Source organism: Bactrocera tryoni, chromosome 3, assembly GCF_016617805.1.
Source record: "Bactrocera tryoni isolate S06 chromosome 3, CSIRO_BtryS06_freeze2, whole genome shotgun sequence".
NCBI classification, from domain to species: domain Eukaryota; kingdom Metazoa; phylum Arthropoda; class Insecta; order Diptera; family Tephritidae; genus Bactrocera; species Bactrocera tryoni.
Genome location: NC_052501.1, coordinates 24,962,248 through 24,985,315, shown reverse-complemented (window position 1 = coordinate 24,985,315; position 23,068 = coordinate 24,962,248). Strand labels below are relative to the sequence as shown.

The window sequence follows — 23,068 nt, the reverse complement described above, 5'->3', positions numbered from 1 at the left end:
ACTTTATACAAATTAAAAATATGTAATTGTTAAGCGAACATAATGCAATATATAATATAATTAACATAATATTTCTTACAATAAATAATGGAAAATTTAAAATTACAAATTTTTCTACAGACTTTTTCGCTTAGACATAAAGGCCGCAGCTTAATTGATGCCTATTGCTTCAAGGTAATGGCTCATTATTGTATCCTGCACCGCCAGAAATACGACGCGAAAGTTTCTCGTATCTGTGGATGAAGAAATACATATATGAAACTATTGCGATGTATATAAATAATATATATAATGGGTAGTCGAAAAAGTATTATCGTATTTTGTCAATATATGTACATACATATGTATGTCGTTGCAGTCGTATATCTCCAGTGCGACCAATCACATTGTGTCATACCATATAGTGTTGGAAAAGTGAGGTTTTAAGCTTCATTTAACCAAGAAAATTCGGGGAAGTTGAAAAAGAGTGACAGCTGTTCAAAAATGAGTGAAAATAATGAAGAAATTCGCTATATTTTGAAATTTTTGTATAAAAAAGGGAAGAATGCCACGCAAGCCACCAATGAAATTTATGAAGTTTACGAAAACGATGCTGTATCAGTTCGTGTAGCACAACAATGTTTCGCTCGATTCCGTTCTGGAAATTTCGAAATTTCGATTTACTCCGATGGATTTTTAACACTGATGGAGTAATGTCTCTACTGGAAAAATGGCATAAAGTGGTCGTCCAATATGCTACATATTTGTTTATTTATTATTATAAACATTAGAAAAATAAGTTAAAATTTGATTAGAAATACGAAAAGACTTTTTCGACTACCCAATAAATAGGGAGTCCTTTTCAAACAAGTTGATTTTTGTTTTTGATAATGGCCCCAGAAGTGTCAGTTTTTGTCCTAAAACAAGGCATGCGCTTTCAATTCAATCAATTCGCAATTTGAAGCGTGAAGAAATATTTTGATTTTTCTAGATATTTTTTATGGGATTTTTTGATATTTTGCAAAAAAGTTTTGGTTTCGTCTTCTCGTTCTATAAAAAAAGATATTAATATTTTTTACATAAAAATATTCCTTTATAAGTTATACGCTCTAAGAGTTGTGCATGAAATGTACTGTACTCATATAGTACACCATGTCGTATGAGCAACACTGAATGTATAAATCACTTGTATGAATGCTCAGGTCATTTGAAGTACACTTGTGCTCACATAATTAAGCCATTGCATGGTAAAATTACGTTTCAGAATATAAAGTCAAGGAAATAGTTTTTCATTGCCCGAAATATCGTCTGTAGCACTAGATTAGAAAAAAAAAAAAAAAAAAAAGAAAAACAGAAAAATTCATCAAGTTTCCTAGCTGTCTCTAGATCGAAAAGCCACCAACCAGATCGATCGTGTTGTTATAGACGGAAGACACGTCGCCACTTGGGACGGCATTTTAAGATCTTTACGTACAGCTGCACACGAAAGTATGGTTTTCGGAAAATGCAAAAGAACAGCTGGTACGATGAGGAGTGCGGTGTCGCAATGGAAAGAAAACCTAGCAACGTTATAGTCGACCACAACACGTGCGGGATGGCATAGATACCGAGAGTTGAAGAAGAAAGTGAGACGTATTTCCATACAAAAAAGAGAGAGTCCAAAATGCACTAGTGCGAAGAGCTTGATAAGATGCGGTGACTTATAGAAGATTTCAAGACCGGAGCATACACTTGTAAAACCTTCAGAGGTGATCTAGTGACTGATATCCAGAGCATACTGAAATTATGGAGGGAACACTTCTCCAGCCTGCCGAATGGCAGTAAAAGCATAACACCAAGAGATGCTGAACTCGATTCCCCAATCGTTGACGGACGTTCCATTGTCCGACCATGAAGAAGTTGGAATAGCAGTTGCCCGTCTGAAGAACAACAAAGCGCCGAACGCCGACGGATTGCCAACCAAGCTTTCAAGTACGTTAGCAAAGAACTGCTGACGTACCCTGATGACATCGATATCATTGGCCGTAAGAATTGCGACGTTAGTTCTGCTTTCTCCATGTTGAACAAAGAAGCGAAGCAAATGGGTATGGTAGTGAATGAGGGCAAGACGAAGTACCTCCTGTCATCAAACAAACAGTCGAAGTATTCGGGATTTGGCTACCACGTCATTGTTGACAGTCATAACTTCGAAGTCGTAGATAATTTCGTCTATCTTGGAACTAATATTAACATCAACAATAACGTCAGCCTCGAAATCCAACACAGAATAACTCTTGTCAACAGGGGCTACTTCGGACTTAGTAGGCAATTGAAAAGTAAAGTCGTCTCTCGACGAACACATACCGTCTTGCTATATGGTGCAGAGGCATGTACTATGACAACATCTAATGAGTCGGCGTTACGAGTTTTCGAGAAAAAGGTTCTACAGACGATTTATGGATCTTTGCGCATTGGCAACGGCGAATAACGCATCGATGGAACGATGAGCTGTACGAGATATATGAAGACATTGTCATACTTGTAGCTCAGCGAATTAAGAGACATCGGTTACGCTGGCTAGATCATGTCGTCCGAATCGATTACAATACTCCATATCTGAGAGTGGGAAAGCAGATGAGGGAAAGACCTCCACTTCGTTGGAAAGACCAGGCTTCAATTGGAATCTCCAAAACAGTGAAAAGAAAGAATGACTGGCGCGCTGTTGTAAGCTCGGCTATAACCGTGTGAGCGGTGTCGACCGGTTGGATTCTTTTATGACGTGCACGTAAAATTAGAGTCCAAATGGAGTAAAAGCAGGGTTAGAGCGGATCGATTTGCAGGGAGCCAAGAAATGTAAAAATCGCGTTTGCGGGAAATGTGCTACCGATCATTCTGAACTACTTTGCCTTAGAAATTATGGATCTAGGCCCGATTTCGAGCAGCGATTTTTAAGGCGAAGTTTTTTAAGGATTATAAAAGTGTAATCGTCAGTTTTTGAGATATCCGAATGAAATATAATACGTAGGTGCATTTTGATATTCTATTTATCGTTTGTCGGAATCGGCTAAATCGCATATCTCCCATTCGACTGATCAAATTTTTTTTAACTTCGCTCCGTTTTTAGGCCCATAGTCTCTTAGGCGAAGTTTTTCAGAACGAACCATAGAACATTTACCGCATACTCGATTTTATAGAAAAAAATCGACCCGCTCTAAGCAAGCTGAAAACTCCCAATTTAGGGGAATTGCACGACGCAAACAAAATTCTGGGTTACAGTGATTGATTCTAAGTTTAATTTAGGAATGATGGTAGATATACAAAAAACAAACTATGAACATGGTGGATCATCAGTCATGGTATGGTGGTGTTTAACTCCATTCGAAATAGGACCACATTATTTAAAAATACGTTTTTAACTGGAAATTACCTAATTACAATTAGGTTGGATTTTTCAGCAGCGTAACGACCCAAGGCACTGCTCGAGATTCGTTAACCACTGGCTTGTAATGAACCACGACAATTGTTTTAAGCGGTCTGCCTAAAGTCCGGACTTATGTTCGATAGAGAATCAATGGAGAAATTTTAAGAGAGCAGTTATACCCTTAACTGTGTATATCGGATTTTTCACGAAGTTTGTAATACATAGAACAAAACGTCGGAGACCCTTAAAGTATTTACATAAATGATGTCCGTCTGTCTGTCTGTATATACGCGTACTAGTCCCTAAGTTTTTGAAATATCGCCTCTAGAATCGCTGTGCCCGTAGAGGCCAATACAGTTTAATAAATTCTCAAAGAAATTCGATTTCTTTGTCTTTTACTTCCCGAATAATATATGTAAGTTAGTGCTCTAGCCTGGTCTAAATGCACTAGAAATTTTACACGCATATAGTATATACTTACCTGTGGCGCATGTAAAGTGTGTATAAATTTTACGGTCTTTATCCACCATTGCCTCAAACATCTGGCGTATGAAATATTTTGCACTGTCCGCATCTTGTTTGGGACCTGAAATGACAATTTTCAAAGAAGTTATGAAATTTTCGATTCCGTAAAATGAAGTTGTTCGACATGGCTGAGACTCTAAAGATATCAACTGAGCGTGTGCATCATATCATTCACGAGTATTTGGGTATGAGAAAGCTCTGTGCAAGTTGGGGTCGCGTGAACTCACTTTTGATTAAAACCAACGACGAGTGGATCATTCGAAGCAGTGTTTGGAGATGTTCAAGCGTAATAAATCCGAGTTTTTGCACGAATATGTGGTAATAGAAGTAACCTCCATCACTTTGCTCCGAAGTCCAAATGACAGTCATCCGAGTGGACTACACACGATGAGTTCGCTCCTAAGCGTGGAAAAACGCAACATTCGGCTAGCAAAGTTAAGTTTATATTTTGGAATGCGCATCGAATAATTTTTATTGACCAAAAAGGAAGGATCATCAACAGCGACTATTACATAGCGTTATTGGTTCGCTTGAAGGACAAAATCGCCGAAAAGAAAGTGCTGTTTCACCAAGACCAATGTATCGTATCAAAAGTCAGTGAAAACTATGGCAAAAATCCATGAATTGGGCTTCGAATTGCTCTCTCCCTCATCTACGATATTCTCCAGATCTGGCCCGCAACGATTATTTCCTGCTGTCAGATTTCAAAAGAGTTTTCGTCGAATGAAGAGGTGATTGCCGAAACTGAGGCCTATTTTAAAGCTAAGGACAAATCGTACTACAAAAGTGGTATGGAAAAGTTGGAAGGTCGATATAACCAATGTATCACCCTTGAAGGGAACTATGTTGAATAAAACAAGTAAGAAAGATCTAAGTTCGGGTGCAACCGAATATTTTATAGTCTCGCAAAGCCAGGGAAATACCGTTGACGTTTTGCACCTTAAGTACCAATTATCAATATTTCAATTTTAACCCAAGTTACATCTTGCAAGGACGGACCGACGTACAGAAAGTCTGCCTTTCACTCGGATTTTAACTCGCCTCGACACCCTGATTTGTTTTATATACTTATATATATATATATATATATATATATATAAACAATAGATTCCAAAGACATGCATACCTTCATACTCCGGGTAGTAGTCCACTAAGTGCGAGGTCTTTATTTTCTCTTCCAGTAAATCTTGTTTATTTAAAAATAGAATAATCGAAGACTTACGAAAATAGCTCGTTGATAAAATGGCACGAAAGAGGCTCTTGGATTCCTCCATACGGCTCTGTAAAAAAAACCAAAACAGTTACTTCGTTACCTATTGATAGAGAATTACTTCTTAAGAATATTGGTACAGGTAATGCTAGGGAAATATCATAAAATTTATAAACATGGAATTTCAATTTTAAAAACATTATTCTATAAGTTCTTCAAAATTTCTGAATTAAAAAAATCGAATCATCTATAGTCCTGCTGTACGTAGATAGTCGCAACAGTACAGCAACAAGAAAACGCGACCGTCTGAGCACAAAGGGTTATAAGGAAATGATTTGGCGGACAAGCTTAGGACCAAAAATAGTTTTTGTAGTGGTTTCACATACTAACAAAAAAGAGCTCCGGAAATAGGAAAGAATGAGAATGAACGCCACTGACTTTTAGTCAAAAGCGGGTCTTTCTGATTGTAATCCAGAAAAGCACAGATGTGGGTGCGACGACATAATGTTAGTGAGGCCATTAGAAGTTCATATTTTTTAACATTAGAAGTTCTTCACTACCGGGGCGGTTGGTGATCAGCATCTTACACATATTTCTATTGGTTCTTCATTTTTCCTAGCCAGCATAGCCGCTGTTTCTTAATTCGCTAAACTATGTCAATGTCGTCATATATCTTCTACAGGTCATCGTTCCAGCGATATTCGCCGTTGCCAATGCGCAAAGGACCATAAATCTTCCGCAGTACAAAACTCGTAAAGTCGACTCATCAGATGTTGTCATCGTTTTTGCCTCTGCGCCATATAACAGGACGGGAACAATGAGTGCCTTATGGAGTTTGATTTTTGTTGGTCGAGAGAGGATTTTACTTCTCAATTGCCTACTCAGTTCGAAGTAACACCTCTTGGCAACAGTTATTCTGCGTTGGATTTCGAGGCTGACGTTGCTATTGGTGTTAATGCTGGTTCTAAGATAGACGAATCTATCTACGACTTTGTAGTTATGACTGCCAACAGTGACGTAGGACCTAGTCGCGAATGCAAACGACTGTTTGTTTGATGACAGAAGATATATATTTCGTCTTGCCCTCGTACACTACCAGACTCATTAGGTTCGCTTCTTTGCCCAACCTGGAGAAAGCAAAACTACCGGCAGCTCCTGTTCGTGCTGTCAAAAGCTGCTTTAAAATCGACTTCTTACTTCAAGTAAAATAATTAAAAACTTGCGTTTCACTTACCAAACCTTTGGCCTCGCTTAATGTCTGATCGTATTCTGAGAGCGATGCTAGAAATATGAGAGCTGTCACTTCATCGAAACACTGCAACCATTTTCGTCGTTCAGATCGTTGTCCACCGACATCTATTACTCTGCAAAGAGTTATGATAAGTTATTTATACATATACTTTAGACAATCGGAAAGGTATCCGATGTTACCGTAGTAGCGGCCGTTTGTTACTAGTACGTTTCGTTTTGTTTTGCTGTGTATCGAAAACGTGCTCCACTATTTCAGTCGTAACAACACGTGAACGCAATATGTGATCATCTGTGGGTATGTAATCGGGCCGTGTGACACGATCCAACATGTCAAGGAAACTGTGTTAAGGTATATATTGTAAATTAGTGGATCAAAGAGCATTTTCAGGAGATATTTATAAAGAGTAAACCCACTATTTCGCCGAATCAATTATCTGATATTCCCTTCGTCGTTCATAGCATTGTTGTACCCCCGTATCGGCCCACAGACATTTTATGGCTGACAAAGTCATATCATCCATTTCTGTTACGGCTTCAACATTGGCGATCAAAATGCTATTTGCCATCAGCTGTTGGGAGGAAAAAATCAATAAGAAAATCATTAAAAAGATTACAATTTGTATAATTATATATATGTATGTAGATATTTGATTATGGAAATTGAGAGCTTCTGTGCGTTAATAAGACCTTTTTGAGGTGTCCGGATATTGGAATGTTTGTTTTATACGACAAATTTTCACTTTTACTAGACAACTTTCATTTAAGCAAAGGCGAAATCTAAAGCCTAAGTCAGTCAGACAAGGAGAATCGGAGAAGGCAAACTCTTCAGATACAAAGCCTTCGAACTCACATAACTAACCATGTTTTAAGTCTAGAATCACCGATTCTTCAAAAGTTTCGAAATTTGCACTTTGAGGGAACGAAAAAATATTTTCGACGTGAAAAGGCTTCTTACGAAAACTCGTTACTCGTTCATATAAGGCAAGCTATTATCGAACATTAACGAAATATGTTGAGAGATGGTTGAGATGGGCATGTGGAATGTGTACTTATGGGTTAAATTTCAGAAGAATCTGGATGAGATTACTTCGACTTCCCTGCTTTTATGTGAGTTATGAAGGTTTCCAGTTTTTACAGTGTGTTTTCAAAAAAGTTAGGTTATATGAACTCAAACCATGAATAACGCAAATTATGCTTACCGCATTTTCTATTTTATCGTATGATATTCTCAACACATTCATGGCATTCAGCATCGACTGCATCGCTGTCAGAATATTCTGATGTATGACTCGCTTATATTCCAGACGAGCGGCAGTTGAAAAACCTCCGCCGTAATTGATATGCATTTGTTTGAAGAAGGTGGATTTGCCGGCCTCGCCAGTACCTGTAAAAAGGATTGAATAATTTGAAAAAAGCAATGGAGTGAGTAATGAACCAAAATCGAATAGCTAGGAATAAAAATCCAAATTAAATGCCATGTACATTTGACGACTACCAACATCTAGACCTAGATCAGTGTTTGAACCACGGTTTTTAGCCGAGGATAAAGTAGCAGAAGTCCACCACTTTATATTAGGAGGCCACCTTTCAAAGTTGCGTTATCTAAGGCAGTAGGTATTTAAAAATAGTACGTGGGTCATAACCTGGTTGAAAATTGGGCGCGAAGGGTGTCGCGTTAGTTCAGTCCAGAAGAGCAAACGTGAGACCACTTCACAGAACTGTTCGACGCTGTTTAAGCGCATTTCGAAGTGTGATATGTATAACGAATACTTGGAATCGGATTATGCTGAATTATTGGCCACCTGTTGTCACGACCAAAATGGTTATAAGGTTATGAATTGATTTTTCCTAGTCGAAAGTTCAAACGCCGTCCAGAAATTTAAGTCGAAAGCGGATGTTACTGCTTATCGTTTGCAAGCATATATATAGCAAGCTCTCACGATATATTCAAGATTTTGGCGCGAATATGTTAAACATTACAATGTGTTTCTTATTTTCAGCTCGGTTTATAAATATTTATCACTTTCTGTAAGCTTTAAGTTTACGAGGGTTGTCTTTTATATATCAGGGTTAAGAAACAAAACAAATATTAATCATCTCAAATTGTTTTATTGTTTTTCAAAATATTCTCCATTAAGATCTTAACACTTTTGCGTCTGAAACAGTTGTCGAAGTACTTTTTTTACTCTGATTGAGGTATACCCAAAACATGCGTTCTAAACATATCAACTGCCCTCAGGTGGTGTCGAAAAACATTTAGTTTTTACTTACGGGAATAAAAAGAAGTCCTCCTATGATAGGTCTGGACTAAACGGTGGATGACTCATCAAATGATGAATGCTCAATAACTGAATTGTTTAGCCAATCTTCTGCTGTCAGTTTTCCTGATTTCTTGAAAGACCACTAGCACAGAAAAATGTTTGTAAACGTGAACAAATTTCTTTTGCAGTCAAAATTTCATGCAATATATGCATATGTATGCTTGACCCACAAATGCCTATATGGTAGTTGTCTCAATCTCACAATATCCAATTTGCGGACAACCTCAATGGTTTCGCGAATAACATCTGATTTTGGACGACCTTCACAAAATTCATCTTGGAGTGATTTACGATCTCGATTGGATTCACCATATCATCGATAAACACTGGTCCTTGACGGAGTTTCATCACTAAAAATTTAGTTAAGTTCATCGATGCACTGATGCTGATAACCCACGTCGCAAGTTGTAAAAAATAAACGCGCGAAAATGTTCGCAATTTAATTTCACTTTTCACCAAAATGAATATTTTAAGTTACTGTAAATAACACAAATAGTGCTCGTATGTCAAAACGTTCTGCGTATATACAACCTCAAAAATATCTAACTTTATGATAAGGTTGTGAGTTGCCAGATTGCAACACTAGCGTTGCCAAATCTCGAAATATAAAAGACAACCCACGTAGAGTATAAACATTTGTCTCACATGTAGATAGGTAGTGAGTACAGTGTATAAAAATATGTTTAAATTCCCGGAATTCGGCTTACGAATGGTGTAAACTTGTGGTCTCTGTTTCCCTTTCTTTCTTTACAAACATGTTTATTGTTTTATTGTTATAAAATGTGTATTTCTTTGAATTTTACATTATCGGTTATGATCACAAATTTGGCGATGCCAGAATGATCGCTGGAAGCTAGTATGCATAGCTAAAGATGACGAACTCACTCTCACAGATGCTTACTTCAGATCGGCCTCTCACTAACTAGTGGTGGACTCAGAGTGGGGAAATGGCGGACATTTCCCTGAAGACGCGCATTTATAGAGAAGTATTGTATGGATTTCAACTGAGGTTGCTGCTTCCAGAAAAAGTATGTACTATAACAACCAAAGAACTGGTATTTCATATTGACTGCTTCATTCATAGATTCAAAGCTTTTGTATAATAACGTCGTGAGACAATTGAAGCTCAAAGGTAACCTTGATCATTGGGGGCAGAGTATGCTCCAAGATAGATTAATCGGCCTGGTGTTGCAGCACACGCATCATGATATTGACACTACTGCAGAAGAAGTTCTCGAAAGATTCTCAAAACTTGGCCCACATCGTTTTGTTTTATAGAATGTGATATTAGAAGGAGAACTTGAAATTTTTACTCTTCTAACACCCTCTCCTATAATTCGACCTTATTGCAAAGGCTTGTTTTCATTAGATAATCCCGCTGACAACACTTGCATAGTTACTTACTACCGTACAGAGTTTCAGTACAACTACAACTTTTTTTAAATGTTTAATCTATGTTTTGATTTCTTTTAAATCACAATTTCAGAATTCCAGCAACACTATTTTATTTTCATGCATAAATTCCCGATTGCTTCTTTTTGTTATAGTTCTTATCACCACGCTTGAATATTTTCCCGTATGAATCATATAAACAAAACATGTAGGTACATAGTAAGTACTTATAAATATAAATGCATTTAAGATATGACCTTGAGCACACTCTTTTTTCCGTAATATTTTTATAGATTTTTTTAACAAGATCTACACACTAAGCACGTTAGGTATAATATTTGATAATTTCGCTTACCTAGCAAGAGTAACTTTTTAGCACTGTTCAACTCTATAAAGTATCTTTCTAATTCTTCATTAATCTTCCGTTCATTGAAGTCCTCTTCTTCTTTTTCTCCTTGCCCTCTATTATCGGGCACTGAACCGCAAGAACAACACCTTCGAATCATGTCCACACTGTTTCGGATCATTTTTAATTTTTTTTAAGTATTTTCTAAATTTTACACAAATATTTTATTTAAATTATTTGTTTGTTTAATTACAGTTAATTTGTTCTTAAGCGTAACATATCCATCGCGATACTAAAAGCGTGCGAATGAGTTCGAGCTGATGTATTCAGCTGAGGTTTACTCGCACGTTTATTGAGAGCTTCTGTGAAATCTCTTCGACGATTTGTTTTGAATGAAGAGAAAACTGCAAAGCACATAAAGAGTGATCAATTTCGAATTTCCCTACTTTGTTTTTAAGAAAAAGCACCGAAACTTCAAACTTAATTGGGAATGTTTATTATGATTCGAAAGAACATTCTTTGGCATTTATTTTTTGAAGATTATATCTTTCAAATGTTGGCTGCGGCTACGTCGCATATGGTCCAATAGGCGCCGTCTTGTTGATACTAAATGTTGCCGAGATCACAAGCTTCAATTTCAGATAACAAATAATCGGTATTCTCACCGGCATCATTTTTGAAAAATACCGGCCCAAAAACCACACCAACCTATTGTGTATTCTGGATGAAATGGCAGCTCTTGAATCTCTTTAGAAGCCCGAAAAAATTTGGCTTGAAAGCTTCGGATCTTTTTGAAACTTTTCAGAGCCCATAGAACGAACAAGCCCAAGCCATATTTTGTACGCTTTCAATTTAAGATCACGATGCAAAATGCGAAAAAGTTGTTCCATACGTCACACATTTTTATTTAAAGTGATTTTATGAATGAAAATTAATAAAAATGCATGATTGAATATAGCAATGCAAGATATTCAAATATAACAAGTAAAGAAGGGCTAAGTTCGGGTGCAACCGAGCATTTTATATTGAATATATTTGAGTAGGGGGTAGTATCGACCAGATTTTACCTATGCCACATACTCAAAAAAATGTTTCCTGGATTTCATTAAGGTACCTTACATACAATCACCAATCGTATGAAACAAGGCCAAGTGGATGTTCGAAAATCTTGGTAATAGTTATATGAAGGGAGGGTCAAGTTTTCGCCCAATTGTATCTATTTTAGCCGCAACTGTTATGAACAAAACATGCTCTGAAATTTTCATTGAGATTACTCAAATATTGGCGGATATATCCAGCATAAAGTGACCTAAAAGTTCGAAAATCTTTATAATAGGTATATGGAAGCTTAGGAAAGTATTGACTCGATTCAACCCATTTTTGATACTAAGAAATACTATTGTCAGGAAAGGATTCTGTTTGAAGATAGATAGACAGTTGGACATACAGACAGACAGTCGGACATGGCTAAATCGACTCAGCTCAACATATTGATCATTTATATATATTATATACTTTATAAGGTCTCCGAAACTTCCTTCTGGGTGTTACAAACTTCATGGCAAACTTAATATACCCTGTTCAGGGTATAAAAAGAGCAATATCGGTCGGAGGTTCGGTTCTTATTTTTAGTGCCTTCAGACACCTGGGCCTAAACGAAAGCGATATACCAGTTGAAACTCGTTAAATTCACAGCGCGCGAACCGGCTATCACGGAAGATAAAGTCGATGATCCAGTATTGACATATCCGCAATGACACAGTAGGTACCACAAAAGACCGTGTAGTCACTCAGCTACAGCAGTGTATAACACTATTTAAGAGCAATTCGAATGAGTTTCTGCGTCAATTTGTGTCCGTCGATAAAACATGGATCCACAAGTACATGACAGAGATCAAGGAGTGTTCGAAACACTCGACTGCCTGCGACGAACCTGCCCCGGAAAAGGCGTTTATTGTAATTCAACCAAAATACTACACATAGACTACCTATTAAAGGGAAAAGGAAACGGGCTACCGTTACGACGGGCGAATTGGTCAAATTCCGAATTTGGTGTGATTTCTTTTTTGTTGTGATTTCTAGTGCTTTATATAATAAACCCTTGTATCTTCTCTATTTCGTTTTATTAGCCAAACCTACACCAAGTATTAATTGTAATTTATGTTCTTACTGTTTAATATCTACGCTGGGCAGGTGTACACAAAAAAAACTTAAGTAGCTTAGCATTTTTAAAGTAGTTATATATCTCATACTTTTATTTGATAAAACCTAGTCAGTTTACATAGCAGTGGGCACCATTTTTTAATTTGCCCCAGGACCCAAGTTACACCACTGCTCACCGATGTTTTCTTTCAATAAATCCGTCTTGTTAGAACCAAATTTTGCCCAGACCATGGGCTTCAATTTCAGGCATAAAATAGTTGGTTGTCATGGCGCGATAACGGTCGTCAATGACGGTTACGTTCTTACCGACATCATTTTTGAAGAAATATGGACCGCTGATTCCACTGGCCAAGTTTTACACAAACAAAATTCACATTCCATTTCATTTTTTTTTTAAATAATGCAATTACATTTTTTACTTTTTTCCTTAAATATTTGGTTGAACTTCTTCTTCTTCTTATTTACCTATTTAGAAACATCCTTTCTCATTTTCGTTTTTATTTAGTTTTTTTGTTGTTGATGTTTGTTTTTAATGTATTTATTGTTACATCCAGTGGTTTATACATAAATGTTCCCTACGTTTTCGCATTTTCATGTTGCCGTTGGCAAATTCCAAAAAAAAATTAATAAATTTAACTAATATTTTCACTCGCTTCTTTCTAGTTACATAAGTGCTAGCTCCTCCTCCTCTCGCATATTGTTACACTTGTTGGTTTCTGATTGCCGTCTCATTTTGTAATTTTACTGAATTTCCATACATTTTATTATTTTATATATACTTGCAATTATTATTATTATTATTAATGTTATTTACTATTTTTTACTTTGCGTTATAAAATTTTTCTCTTTAAATAATCGTTAGTTTCACTTTTATATTCATCGCCATTTGCGCTATTTTGTTTGTCTAAAATTTTTGTTCTTGCTTTTGCTTATATAATTTTTCTTTTTAACTTAGCGTTATATGTATTTTTTGTGTTTGTTTATTTATTTTTGTGTGTTTTTTTTTTACTTATATATTTTTATGCGAAAAAGAAATCATGAATATAATAAAATCACAAAAATGTCTGTTCATCATACATTTCAGATCAGATTATATTTATTCAGATTTGATTGGAAAATGGTGTCCTTAACAACTGTAAACACGATGCGAATATTTTCAGTATCTAAAGTGGGCGGAATGAGAAAAAAAATTTGTTTAGAAAATATTTTATATAAATTGTAAAATTTTAAAGAGGTCCGATTACTGTATCAAATAAGAATAAAGATAATAAAATAACAAACTCTTTAGAAATATGATTTCGATATTTTGGGTTTTATTAGTTTAAAAAATGTTTATATGGACCTCCTTAAATGTTTTATTACACACACACACTCTAACAACTTTATATCTTCATATTCTTAAATATTTAATTTTTCGCACTTTCACAGCTATTAATTAATAACATAATTCGCTCTATCTAACAGCATTGCCCACTTTGACGAATATAAAATTTACAGTAACGTAATGCTTCATTAGGTTAGGTTTGCTTAGTCTGATAGGCTAGTAAGTGAGCCACGCATAAACCAATTAAATCACCGTTAGTTAAAGTAAAATAAAAAGGGAGAGAAATCTTGAAAATAAAAAATTGGAGGCGAATATAATAACAAAAAATCGGAAATAATAAATCATTACATTATAACTGTATAAGGGTGTATAATCGAAACACAACAATAATTTGTTGTTATTGGTTATGTTCGTTTGAAAAAATAGAAAAATGTTGTTGTATGTTCGAAAAATTAATAAATTGTTAGTCTTTATTATTTGTAAAAAGACTGTCTGTCTGTATATATGCCAACCAGTCCCTCAGTTTTTGAGATATCGCCCCGAGAATCACTGTGCACGTAGGGGCTCACGTGAAATAGCTGCTTCTGGAGTTACACATTTTTACATTCTCTAAACAGTTTAATAAATACTCAATGAAAGAAATTCGATTTCTTTGTCTTTTACTTCCCGAATAATATATCTAAGTTAGGGCTCTAGCCTGGGATAAATGCACTAGAAATTTTAAACGCATATAGTATATACTTACCCGTGGCGCATGTATAATGTGTATAAATTTTACGGTCTTTATCCACCATTGCCTCAAACATTTGGCGTATGAAATATTTTGCACTGTCCGCATTTTGTTTGGGACCTGAAATAGCAGTTTTTGAAAGAATTTATGAAATTTTCATCTAACATTTTTATGTATGCTTATTTGACGTATGAAATATAGGAATTGATAAAAAAAATTTGGATGGCCGTAAAGCGAAGTTGTTCTAGATAGCTAAGACCCTAAAAATATCCACTGAATTTATTGACTACTTTCAAAAAGAAAGGACAATCAACAGCGACTATTAAATAGCATTATTGGACCGTTTGAGGGAGGAAATCGCCGAAAAGAAAGGGCTGTTTCACCAAGACCAATGAATAGTGTCACAAGTCAGTGAAAACTATGGCAAAAATCCATGAATTGGGCTTCGAATTGCTCTCTCTCGCATCTACCATATTCGCCAGATCTGGCCTCAGCGATTATTTCCTGTTGTCCGATTTCAAAAGAATTTTCGTCGAATGAAGAGGTGATTGCCGAAACTGAGGCCTATTTTAAAGCTAAGGACAAATCGTACTACAAAAGTGGTATGGAAAAGTTGGAAGGTCGCTATAACCAATGTATCACCCTTGAAGGGAACTATGTGGAATAAAACAAGTAAGAAAGGGCTAAGTTCCGGAGCAACCGAACATTTCATAGTCTTGCAAAACCAGGGAAATACCGTTGACGTTTTGAGCCTTAAGTACCAATTAATTATCTATATCTCAATTTTTACTCAAGTTACAGATTGCAAGGACGGACCGACGAACAGAAAGTCAGCCAGTCATTCTGATTTCAGCTCGTCTCGACATCCTGATTTGTTTTATATACTTGTATATATGTACTATGTATAACCATATATCTAACGTGATTATTTTTTTGTGATACATACTATACAACCATTATATGAACAAAACTATTATACTCTGTAGCAACATGTTGAAGACGTTATAGGCCACATTTATATAAACAGTAGATTCCAAAGGCATGCATACCTTCATACTCCGGATAGTAGTCCACTAAGTGTGAGGTCATTATTTTCTCTTCCAGTAAATCTTGTTTATTTAAAAATAGAATAATCGAAGACTTACGAAAATAGCTCGTTGATAAAATGATACGAAATAGACACTTGGATTCCTCCATGCGGTTCTGTAAAACAAACCAAAACAGTTACTCGGTTACCTATTGACAAAGTACTACTTCTTAAGAATATTGGTATACACAGGTAATTTACGGGAAATATAATCAGTTTTATATTTATTTTGAAATAGTATACTTATAAATAGACGAATCATCAATAGTCCTGCTCTACGTAGATAGTCTGTGACCATCTGTGTGAATGTCTGAGCACAAAGGGTTAAAAGGAAATGATTTGGCGGACAAGCTCAGGCCCGAAAATAGTTTTTGTAGTGATTTCACATACTAACAAAAAAGAGCTCCGGAGATAAGAGAGAATGAGAATGAACGGTACTGACTTTTAGCAAAAGCGAGTCTTCCCGATTGTAACCCAGAAAAACGCAGTGGTCAGTGGGGTGTGATAATGTTAGTGAGACCATTAAAAGTTTATATTTTTTTAACATTAGAAGTGCTTCTATTGACTACCGTGGTTGTTGGTGATCAGTTTCTAAACATATTTCTATTGGTTCTTCATTTTTCACCACTTCCCGATGTAATGGTACTTATTTAAATTCTAGAATTATCTCAGCCGTAGTCGATGCTAAATTTATAGCTTTCTTACTTCAAGTAAAATAATTCAAAACTTGCGTTTCACTTACCAAACCTTCTTCCTCGCTTAATGTCTGATCGTATTCTGAGAGCGATGCTAGAAATATGAGAGCTGTCACTTCATCGAAACACTGTAGCCATTTTCGTCGTTCAGATCGTTGTCCACCGACATCTATTACTCTGCAAAGGGTACAATAGAGAGTTATGATTAGTTTCTTATACATATGCTTTAGACAATCGGAAAGATATGACATTTACCGAAGTAATTGTCGTTTTTTACTAGTACGTCTCGTTTTGTTTTGCTGTGTATCGAAAACGTGCTCCACTATTTCAGTCGTAACAACACGTGAACGCAATATGTGATCATCTGTGGGTATGTAACCGGGCCGTGTGACACGATCCAACATGTCAAGGAAACTGTGTTAAGGTATATATTGTAAATTAGTGGATCAAAGAGCATTTTCAGGAGATATTTATAAAGAGTAAACCCACTATTTCGCCGAATCAATTATTTGATATTCTCTTCGTCGTTCATAGCATTGTTGTACTCCTGTATCGGCCCACAGACATTTTATGGCTGACAAAATCATCTCATCCAATTCTGTTACGCCGTCAACATTGGCGATCAAAATGCTATTTGCCATCAGCTGTTGGAAGGAAAAAAATCAATAAGAAAATCATTAAAAATATTACAATTTGTATAATTATGTAGTATGTGGATGTATTTGATTTTGGAAATTGAGAACTTCATTGCGTTCATATGACCTTTTTGAAGTGTCCGGATGTTGGAATATTTGTTTTATGCGGCAAATTCTCTCTTTTACTAGATGACTTTCATTTAAGCAATGGCGAAATCTAAAGCCTAAGTCAGTCAGCCAAGATACGCACCCGCCTCTGTGCAGCAAAAAACAATTGCTTTTTGGAAAAGGCAAAAGAACAGCTGGTACGACGAGGAGTGCCGTGTCACAACGGAGAGCAATCAGACTGCCTACCTCGCAACGTTACAATCGACCACAATACGTGCGGGATGGGATAGATACCGAGAGTTGAAGAGGGATAAACCTCCTCAAAATCGCATATAACGTTATATCGAGCGTATTGTGTGAAAGATTAAAACCCACCGTCAACGAACTGATTGGACTTTATCAGTGTGGCTTTAAACATGGAAAATCAACAACTGATTGGGAAATCTTGGGAAAGAACCCGTGAAAAGAGAAACGACATGCACCACCTCTTCGTCGATTTCAAAGCTGCTTTCGACAGTACGAAAAGGAGCTGCCTTTATGCCGCGTTTACGAAGAGGGAGACCTCCACTCCGTTGGAAAGATCAGGTGGAGAAGGACCTGGCTTTGCTTGGAATCTCCAGTTGGCGCCAAGCTGCGAATATTCGAAATCTTCAAAAGGATCAAAATTTGCACTTTAAAGGCACGAAAAAATATTTTCGACATGAAAAGGCTTCTAACGAAAACTCATTACTCGTTCGTATAAGGCAAACTATCATTGAACATTAACAAAATATGTAATTATGGGTTAAATTTCAGAAGAATCTTGATAAGAGATTTCAAAATGGTATTTTTATATCGACTTCCCCATTACTAATTGCTTTTATATAAGTTATGAGATTTTCCAGTTTTTACAGTGTGTTTTCAAAAAAGTTAGGTTATGTGAACTCAAACCATGAATAACGCAAATTATGCTTACCGCATTTTCTATTTTATCGTATGATATTCGCAACACATTCATGGCATTCAGCATCGACTGCATCGCTGTCAGAATATTCTGATGTATGACTCGCTTATATTCCAGACGAGCGGCAGTTGAAAAACCTCCGCCGTAATTGATATGCATTTGTTTGAAGAAGGTGGATTTGCCGGCCTCGCCAGTACCTGTAACAAAGATTGAATAATTTGAAAAAAGTAGTGAACCAAAATCGAATAGCTTGGGATAAAAATCAAAATGAAATGCCGTGTACATTTGACCACTACCAACATCTAGACCTAGATCAATGGTTGAACCTCCGTTTTTGATGAGCAAGTGCGTTGAATAACCGAGGATAACTTAGTAGAAGTCCATTTATTTATATTAGGAGATCGCCGTTTATATTGGTGTGATAGCTAAGACAGCAGGCATTTCAAAATAGTCCTTCGTATTTTCCACTCGTGTTGATTTTACTAATTTCTGATTCCTAGGTGAAAGTTCAATCGCAGGGCAGTAATTTGAGTCAAATGCGGATGTTACGAATATCGTCTAGAAAATTTTTAAGATTTGTCACACGTCGGACTAATCTCAAAGAAACTAAAGTTCATTGTTTGCAAGCGCATATTAAGCAAACACGATATGTTTAGCCACTCTTTGAGAGCTCGCATTGACGTGATGAAGAATGATCTGCGGCTGCAAGTTTTCCCGATTTCTTGAAAGACCACAGGCATACAAATGGTTGTGGACGTGAACAAATTTCTTGTAAAGTCAAAAGTTCATGCAATATTAAATGTATGCTAGTCCCACTAATGCCCATAATTGTCTAAATCTCACGATAGGTCACATGACGATCTTGCAATATCAGTTTCTGCACGGCATCAATAGTTTCCGAAACAAAATCTAATTTCGAACGACCTTCACGAAATTCGTCTTGGAGTGATCTACAACCTCGATTGGATTTACCATATCATCGATAAACACTGGTCGTTGATGGAGTTTCATACCTAAAAGTTGAGTTAAGTTCATCGATGCACTGTTGCTGAGATAACCCATGTGGAAAGTTGTAAAAAATATAAACGCGAGAAATTGTTTGCGATTTAATGCCATTTTTGACCGAGATGAAAATTTTAAGTTACTGTAAACAACACAAATAGTGCTCGTATGTCAAAACGTTCTGCGTATATACAACCTCAAAAATATCTAACTTTACGATAAGTTTGTGAGTTGCCAGTTTGTAACATTAGTGTTGCCATGTCCTGAAATATAAAAAGCAACCCACGTAGAGTATAAACATTTGTCTCACATGTATTAGGTAGGTAGTGAGTACAGCGTATAAAAATACGTTTAAGTTCTCGGAAACCGGCTAACGAATGGTGCAAACTTGTGGTCTCTGTTTCCTTTTCTCACTTTACAAACAAATTAAATCGCTTTTTGAACTTCACAATATCGGTTATGATCCTAAATTTGACGATGCCGGAGTGATCGCTGCAAGCTGGTTTGCATAGCTCAAGATGACGAAATCACTTTCACAGATGCTAACTGCGGACCGGCCCCTTACAAGCTGACACCTTCACGAACTCTTTTAGTGATTAATGCCATAGGAATGTAGCGACCACCATTCATTGAACAAGTATTCGATATACACGCATAACCCTTGCACAGTTACAGTGTGGATACGGTAGCGGGCCAAACTTTTACTTATTTAAGCTTAATTAACCCTTTGGCATAGAAAAGTTTTTCTTGCATGTCCCTAGCCTTTTTCACTCAATCCTCCTCATCTAACAGCCTCTCTATAATTCGACCTTAATGTAAAGGCTTTTTTTTATTAGATGTCCCCGATACAAATACAACTTCAACCATTTTTAAAGGTTTATTAAAATCAAAATATAATTTTTTTATTACAATTTCAAAATTCCAGCATCACTATTTTATTTGTATGCCTAAATTCCCGATTACTATTTTTGGTTTAGTTCTTATCACATTCAATCGTGGTTTCCCGCATGAATCATATACACAAGATACATAAGTAGTAAGCACTTATATATAAATATATAGTACAACATGTGGCCTTGAGCACATACGTTTTTTCGTTATTTTTTATAGATTTTTATAAATTTTTCTTCACAATAACTACACACTAAGCACGTTCTATATAATATTTGGCAATTACGCTTACCTAGCAAAAGTAACTTTTTAGCATTGTTCAATTCTACATAGTGTCTCTCTAACTCCTCATTAATTTTCTGTTCATTGAAGTCCTCTTTTTCTTTTTCTCCTTGGCTACTATTCTCGAGCTCCGAACCGTAAGAACAACACCTTCGAATCATGTCCACACTGTTTCTGATCATTTTATTTTTTTTTAAGTATTTTCTAAATTTTACACAAAAATTATTTTAATTATTTGTTTGTTTAAGTTAATTCGTTCTTGATCGTAAGATATCCATCGCAATACTAAAATCGTGCGAGCAAGTTCGAGCCGATGGTTTCAGCTGAGGTTTACTCACAAATTTGTTGACAGTTTCTGTGAAATCTGTTCGCCAATTTTTGTGGATGAAGAGAAAACTGCAAAGCATATAAGGGCGATTCATTTCGAGGTTCCCTACTTTTTTTTTTTTAAAGAAAGAACACCGAAACTTCAACTTTAAAGGGGAATGTTTATTTTCATTCCAAAGAACATTCTTTGGCTTTTATTTTTTGAAAATTAACTCTTTCAAATGTTGGCCGCAACTACGTCTCTGATGGTCCATCCATTGAGTCCAATAGGAACAGGCGCCTTTTTGTTGAGACCAAATGGCGGCGAAATCACGAGCTCCAATTTCAGACATCAAATAGTCGGTTATCATGGCGCGATAACGGTCGCCATTGTTGGTTACGCTCTCACCGGAATCATTTTTGAAGAAATATGAATCGATGATTTTACCGGTCCACAAACCATGCCAAACCGTTGTTTTTTTCTGGATGAAATGACAGCTCTTGAATCTCTTTAGTTTGCTCTTCATGTTAAATGCGACAATTTTGCTTGTTTACATACCCACTGAGCCATAAATGGGCCTCATCGTTTGGACCTTTTTTTAACTCAGAGAGCTCATAGAGCGAAGTGACGTCGTTTGGGTAGGTCGACCGGCTTCAGTTGTTGCACAAATTGTATTTTGTACGCTTTCAATTTAAAATCTCGACATCAAATGCGACAAGTCGTTTTATACGTCAGACCGAGTTACTGCGAACGGCACCGAATCGACTCTTCATGGTCTTCGTGTACACTCTCAGCTACGGCTGCTATATGGTCTTCACTGCGTGCTGGACGTGGTCTATTCGGTCGAATATTATCCAATAATGAATGTTGGGTCTCAAGATGGGTGATGGTGTCGCAAATAGTACGCTAAGTAGACCGATTATGTTGACCATAAGTTGAACGAAGCGCGTGAAATAAACTTTTTACTGAACGTGAATTTTCGTAATAAAGTTCAACGGTTTGTAAACGTTGTTCAGGCGTAAGTCTTTCCATGCATAAATGCTAAACAAGAGTGAACAAAAATAAAATGACCTGTGATCTGTCAAAAAAAAAGCTCTTGAAAAAAGTACTAGTACTTGGATCAGAGAATGTATATCATAAAGAAGATTCGTTCTCTGCTTGGATCACACGTTATAAATACGAAACTGAAGCAGCTCAGCAATCATCTCTAACGAAACTTGCTGCTGTTGTAGCGGTAAAAAAAGACGCGCCTTAAGTAATTTCGAGAAATGGTGTTGAGTTGACAGTCCTAGGCCGGATAAAAATTCGGCTTCGTTCCGGTTACTTAGAACCGACTGTCGTGAGAACGGACCCCCGAACTTGCTCCCAACGTCTGATGCAAAAACTCACCTTACAATCTTCATCCAATTCACTGCACAATCAATGAAACGATCATATTTTTAAGTTATTCATATTGTTTTTATAATATTAAGTGTACATAGATAATTTTCTTTAATTATCTAATACAAGTTTTTTCAACTTTTCCGTTTACTCAATTTGTATTTGCTTTACTTATTCGAAATTTACTGCGTTGCTACAGTTTTTCTTTTTCTTTTTCATTTTAATTTATTTATTTTTAAATTTATTTTTACGCCTTTTAATGTTATATCAATTATCAATTCCCAAGGGTAAAAAATATACATAGGTATTGTTAAAGAATACATAGTTGCTAGTGACGTTATTAACTATACTTTATTTTATTTTTAATTTTATAATTTTTTATTTGGTAATTTCGCGTTTTTTAATTTCTTTTTGTTTTGTTTTCCTTTTCTTTGTTTAATTTTGTTTGCATAGCATCAATTATGCTCAAGTTTGCTTAATAGCGCAACTAATTTTATTGTATTAAAATGCTACGTTTCAAAGTTATAATTAAAAAAAAAAATTAAATATAATAAAAAATTTTAAAATTTCTGAAAAATTAGTAAAAAATTAATAAAAACGTTATTTTTATACACATTACTTTGGTAAAGCAATTTTCCCACTTTTTTCTTATTTATTTATTTCATTTTATTTTCTTCTATATTTATATTAATTTGTATGTATTTATGTATATGCACTTATGTAAGTAATATTCTTGTGATTATAAAAAAGCACTGGTATCATTTGAAATTACAATTACATTTATGATTACCGAACGAGTGCAAGCATTACCGCACGATCTGGTGAATTCACAAGCATTTAATGCATTTGCTCGGCGTTTCAACGACTCAACTAACCGTTGCGCATGCACACGACGGTCGGTCGATCGGCCGTCTGCAAATCACGCGCTTTTATATACTTGTTTTGCGGTGGTGTTTGCTCCCAAACCGTTATGGTTGGAGACGATTTCAAATTCACCGTTGTTCCATAACGATTTGAAGCTTTACAAATTTCCTCTCAATTTTCAGTTTCAATTTATTTTATATCGTATATTCCAAGCCTCTTTGCATAAGAATGCT

The 23,068-nt window shown here is 36.0% G+C and overlaps 1 protein-coding gene across 1 annotated transcript; it reads right to left on the bottom strand.

The window, feature by feature from the left end:
- Positions 1–80: 80 nt before the first annotated feature.
- LOC120771949 (guanine nucleotide-binding protein subunit alpha-11-like) lies at positions 81–21,104 on the bottom strand. Its single transcript, XM_040100259.1, has 14 exons — positions 20,295–21,104; positions 18,122–18,306; positions 16,913–17,067; positions 16,679–16,837; positions 16,471–16,600; positions 15,691–15,844; positions 14,657–14,761; positions 7,565–7,749; positions 6,780–6,934; positions 6,546–6,704; positions 6,349–6,478; positions 5,031–5,184; positions 3,861–3,965; positions 81–233 (listed from the first exon to the last, which is right to left on the bottom strand). The coding sequence occupies exons 1-14, from the start codon at positions 20,464–20,466 to the stop codon at positions 151–153; spliced, it is 2,031 nt and encodes a 676-aa protein (XP_039956193.1). The 5' UTR covers positions 20,467–21,104; the 3' UTR covers positions 81–150.
- Between the last annotated feature and the right edge of the window lie 1,964 nt (positions 21,105–23,068).

What these genes read in the sequence shown, in the direction of transcription:
- LOC120771949 (XM_040100259.1), bottom strand. Translation starts at nt 20,466, where the DNA reads ATGATCAGAAACAGTGTGGACATGATTCGAAGGTGTTGTTCTTACGGT. An exon ending in ACGATAAAATAGAAAATGCG is followed by an intron (nt 17,068 to 18,121) that starts GTAAGCATAATT and finishes TCCTTCCAACAG; the next exon opens with CTGATGGCAAATAGCATTTT. An exon ending in ATAATTGATTCGGCGAAATA is followed by an intron (nt 6,705 to 6,779) that starts GTGGGTTTACTC and finishes ACCTTAACACAG; the next exon opens with TTTCCTTGACATGTTGGATC.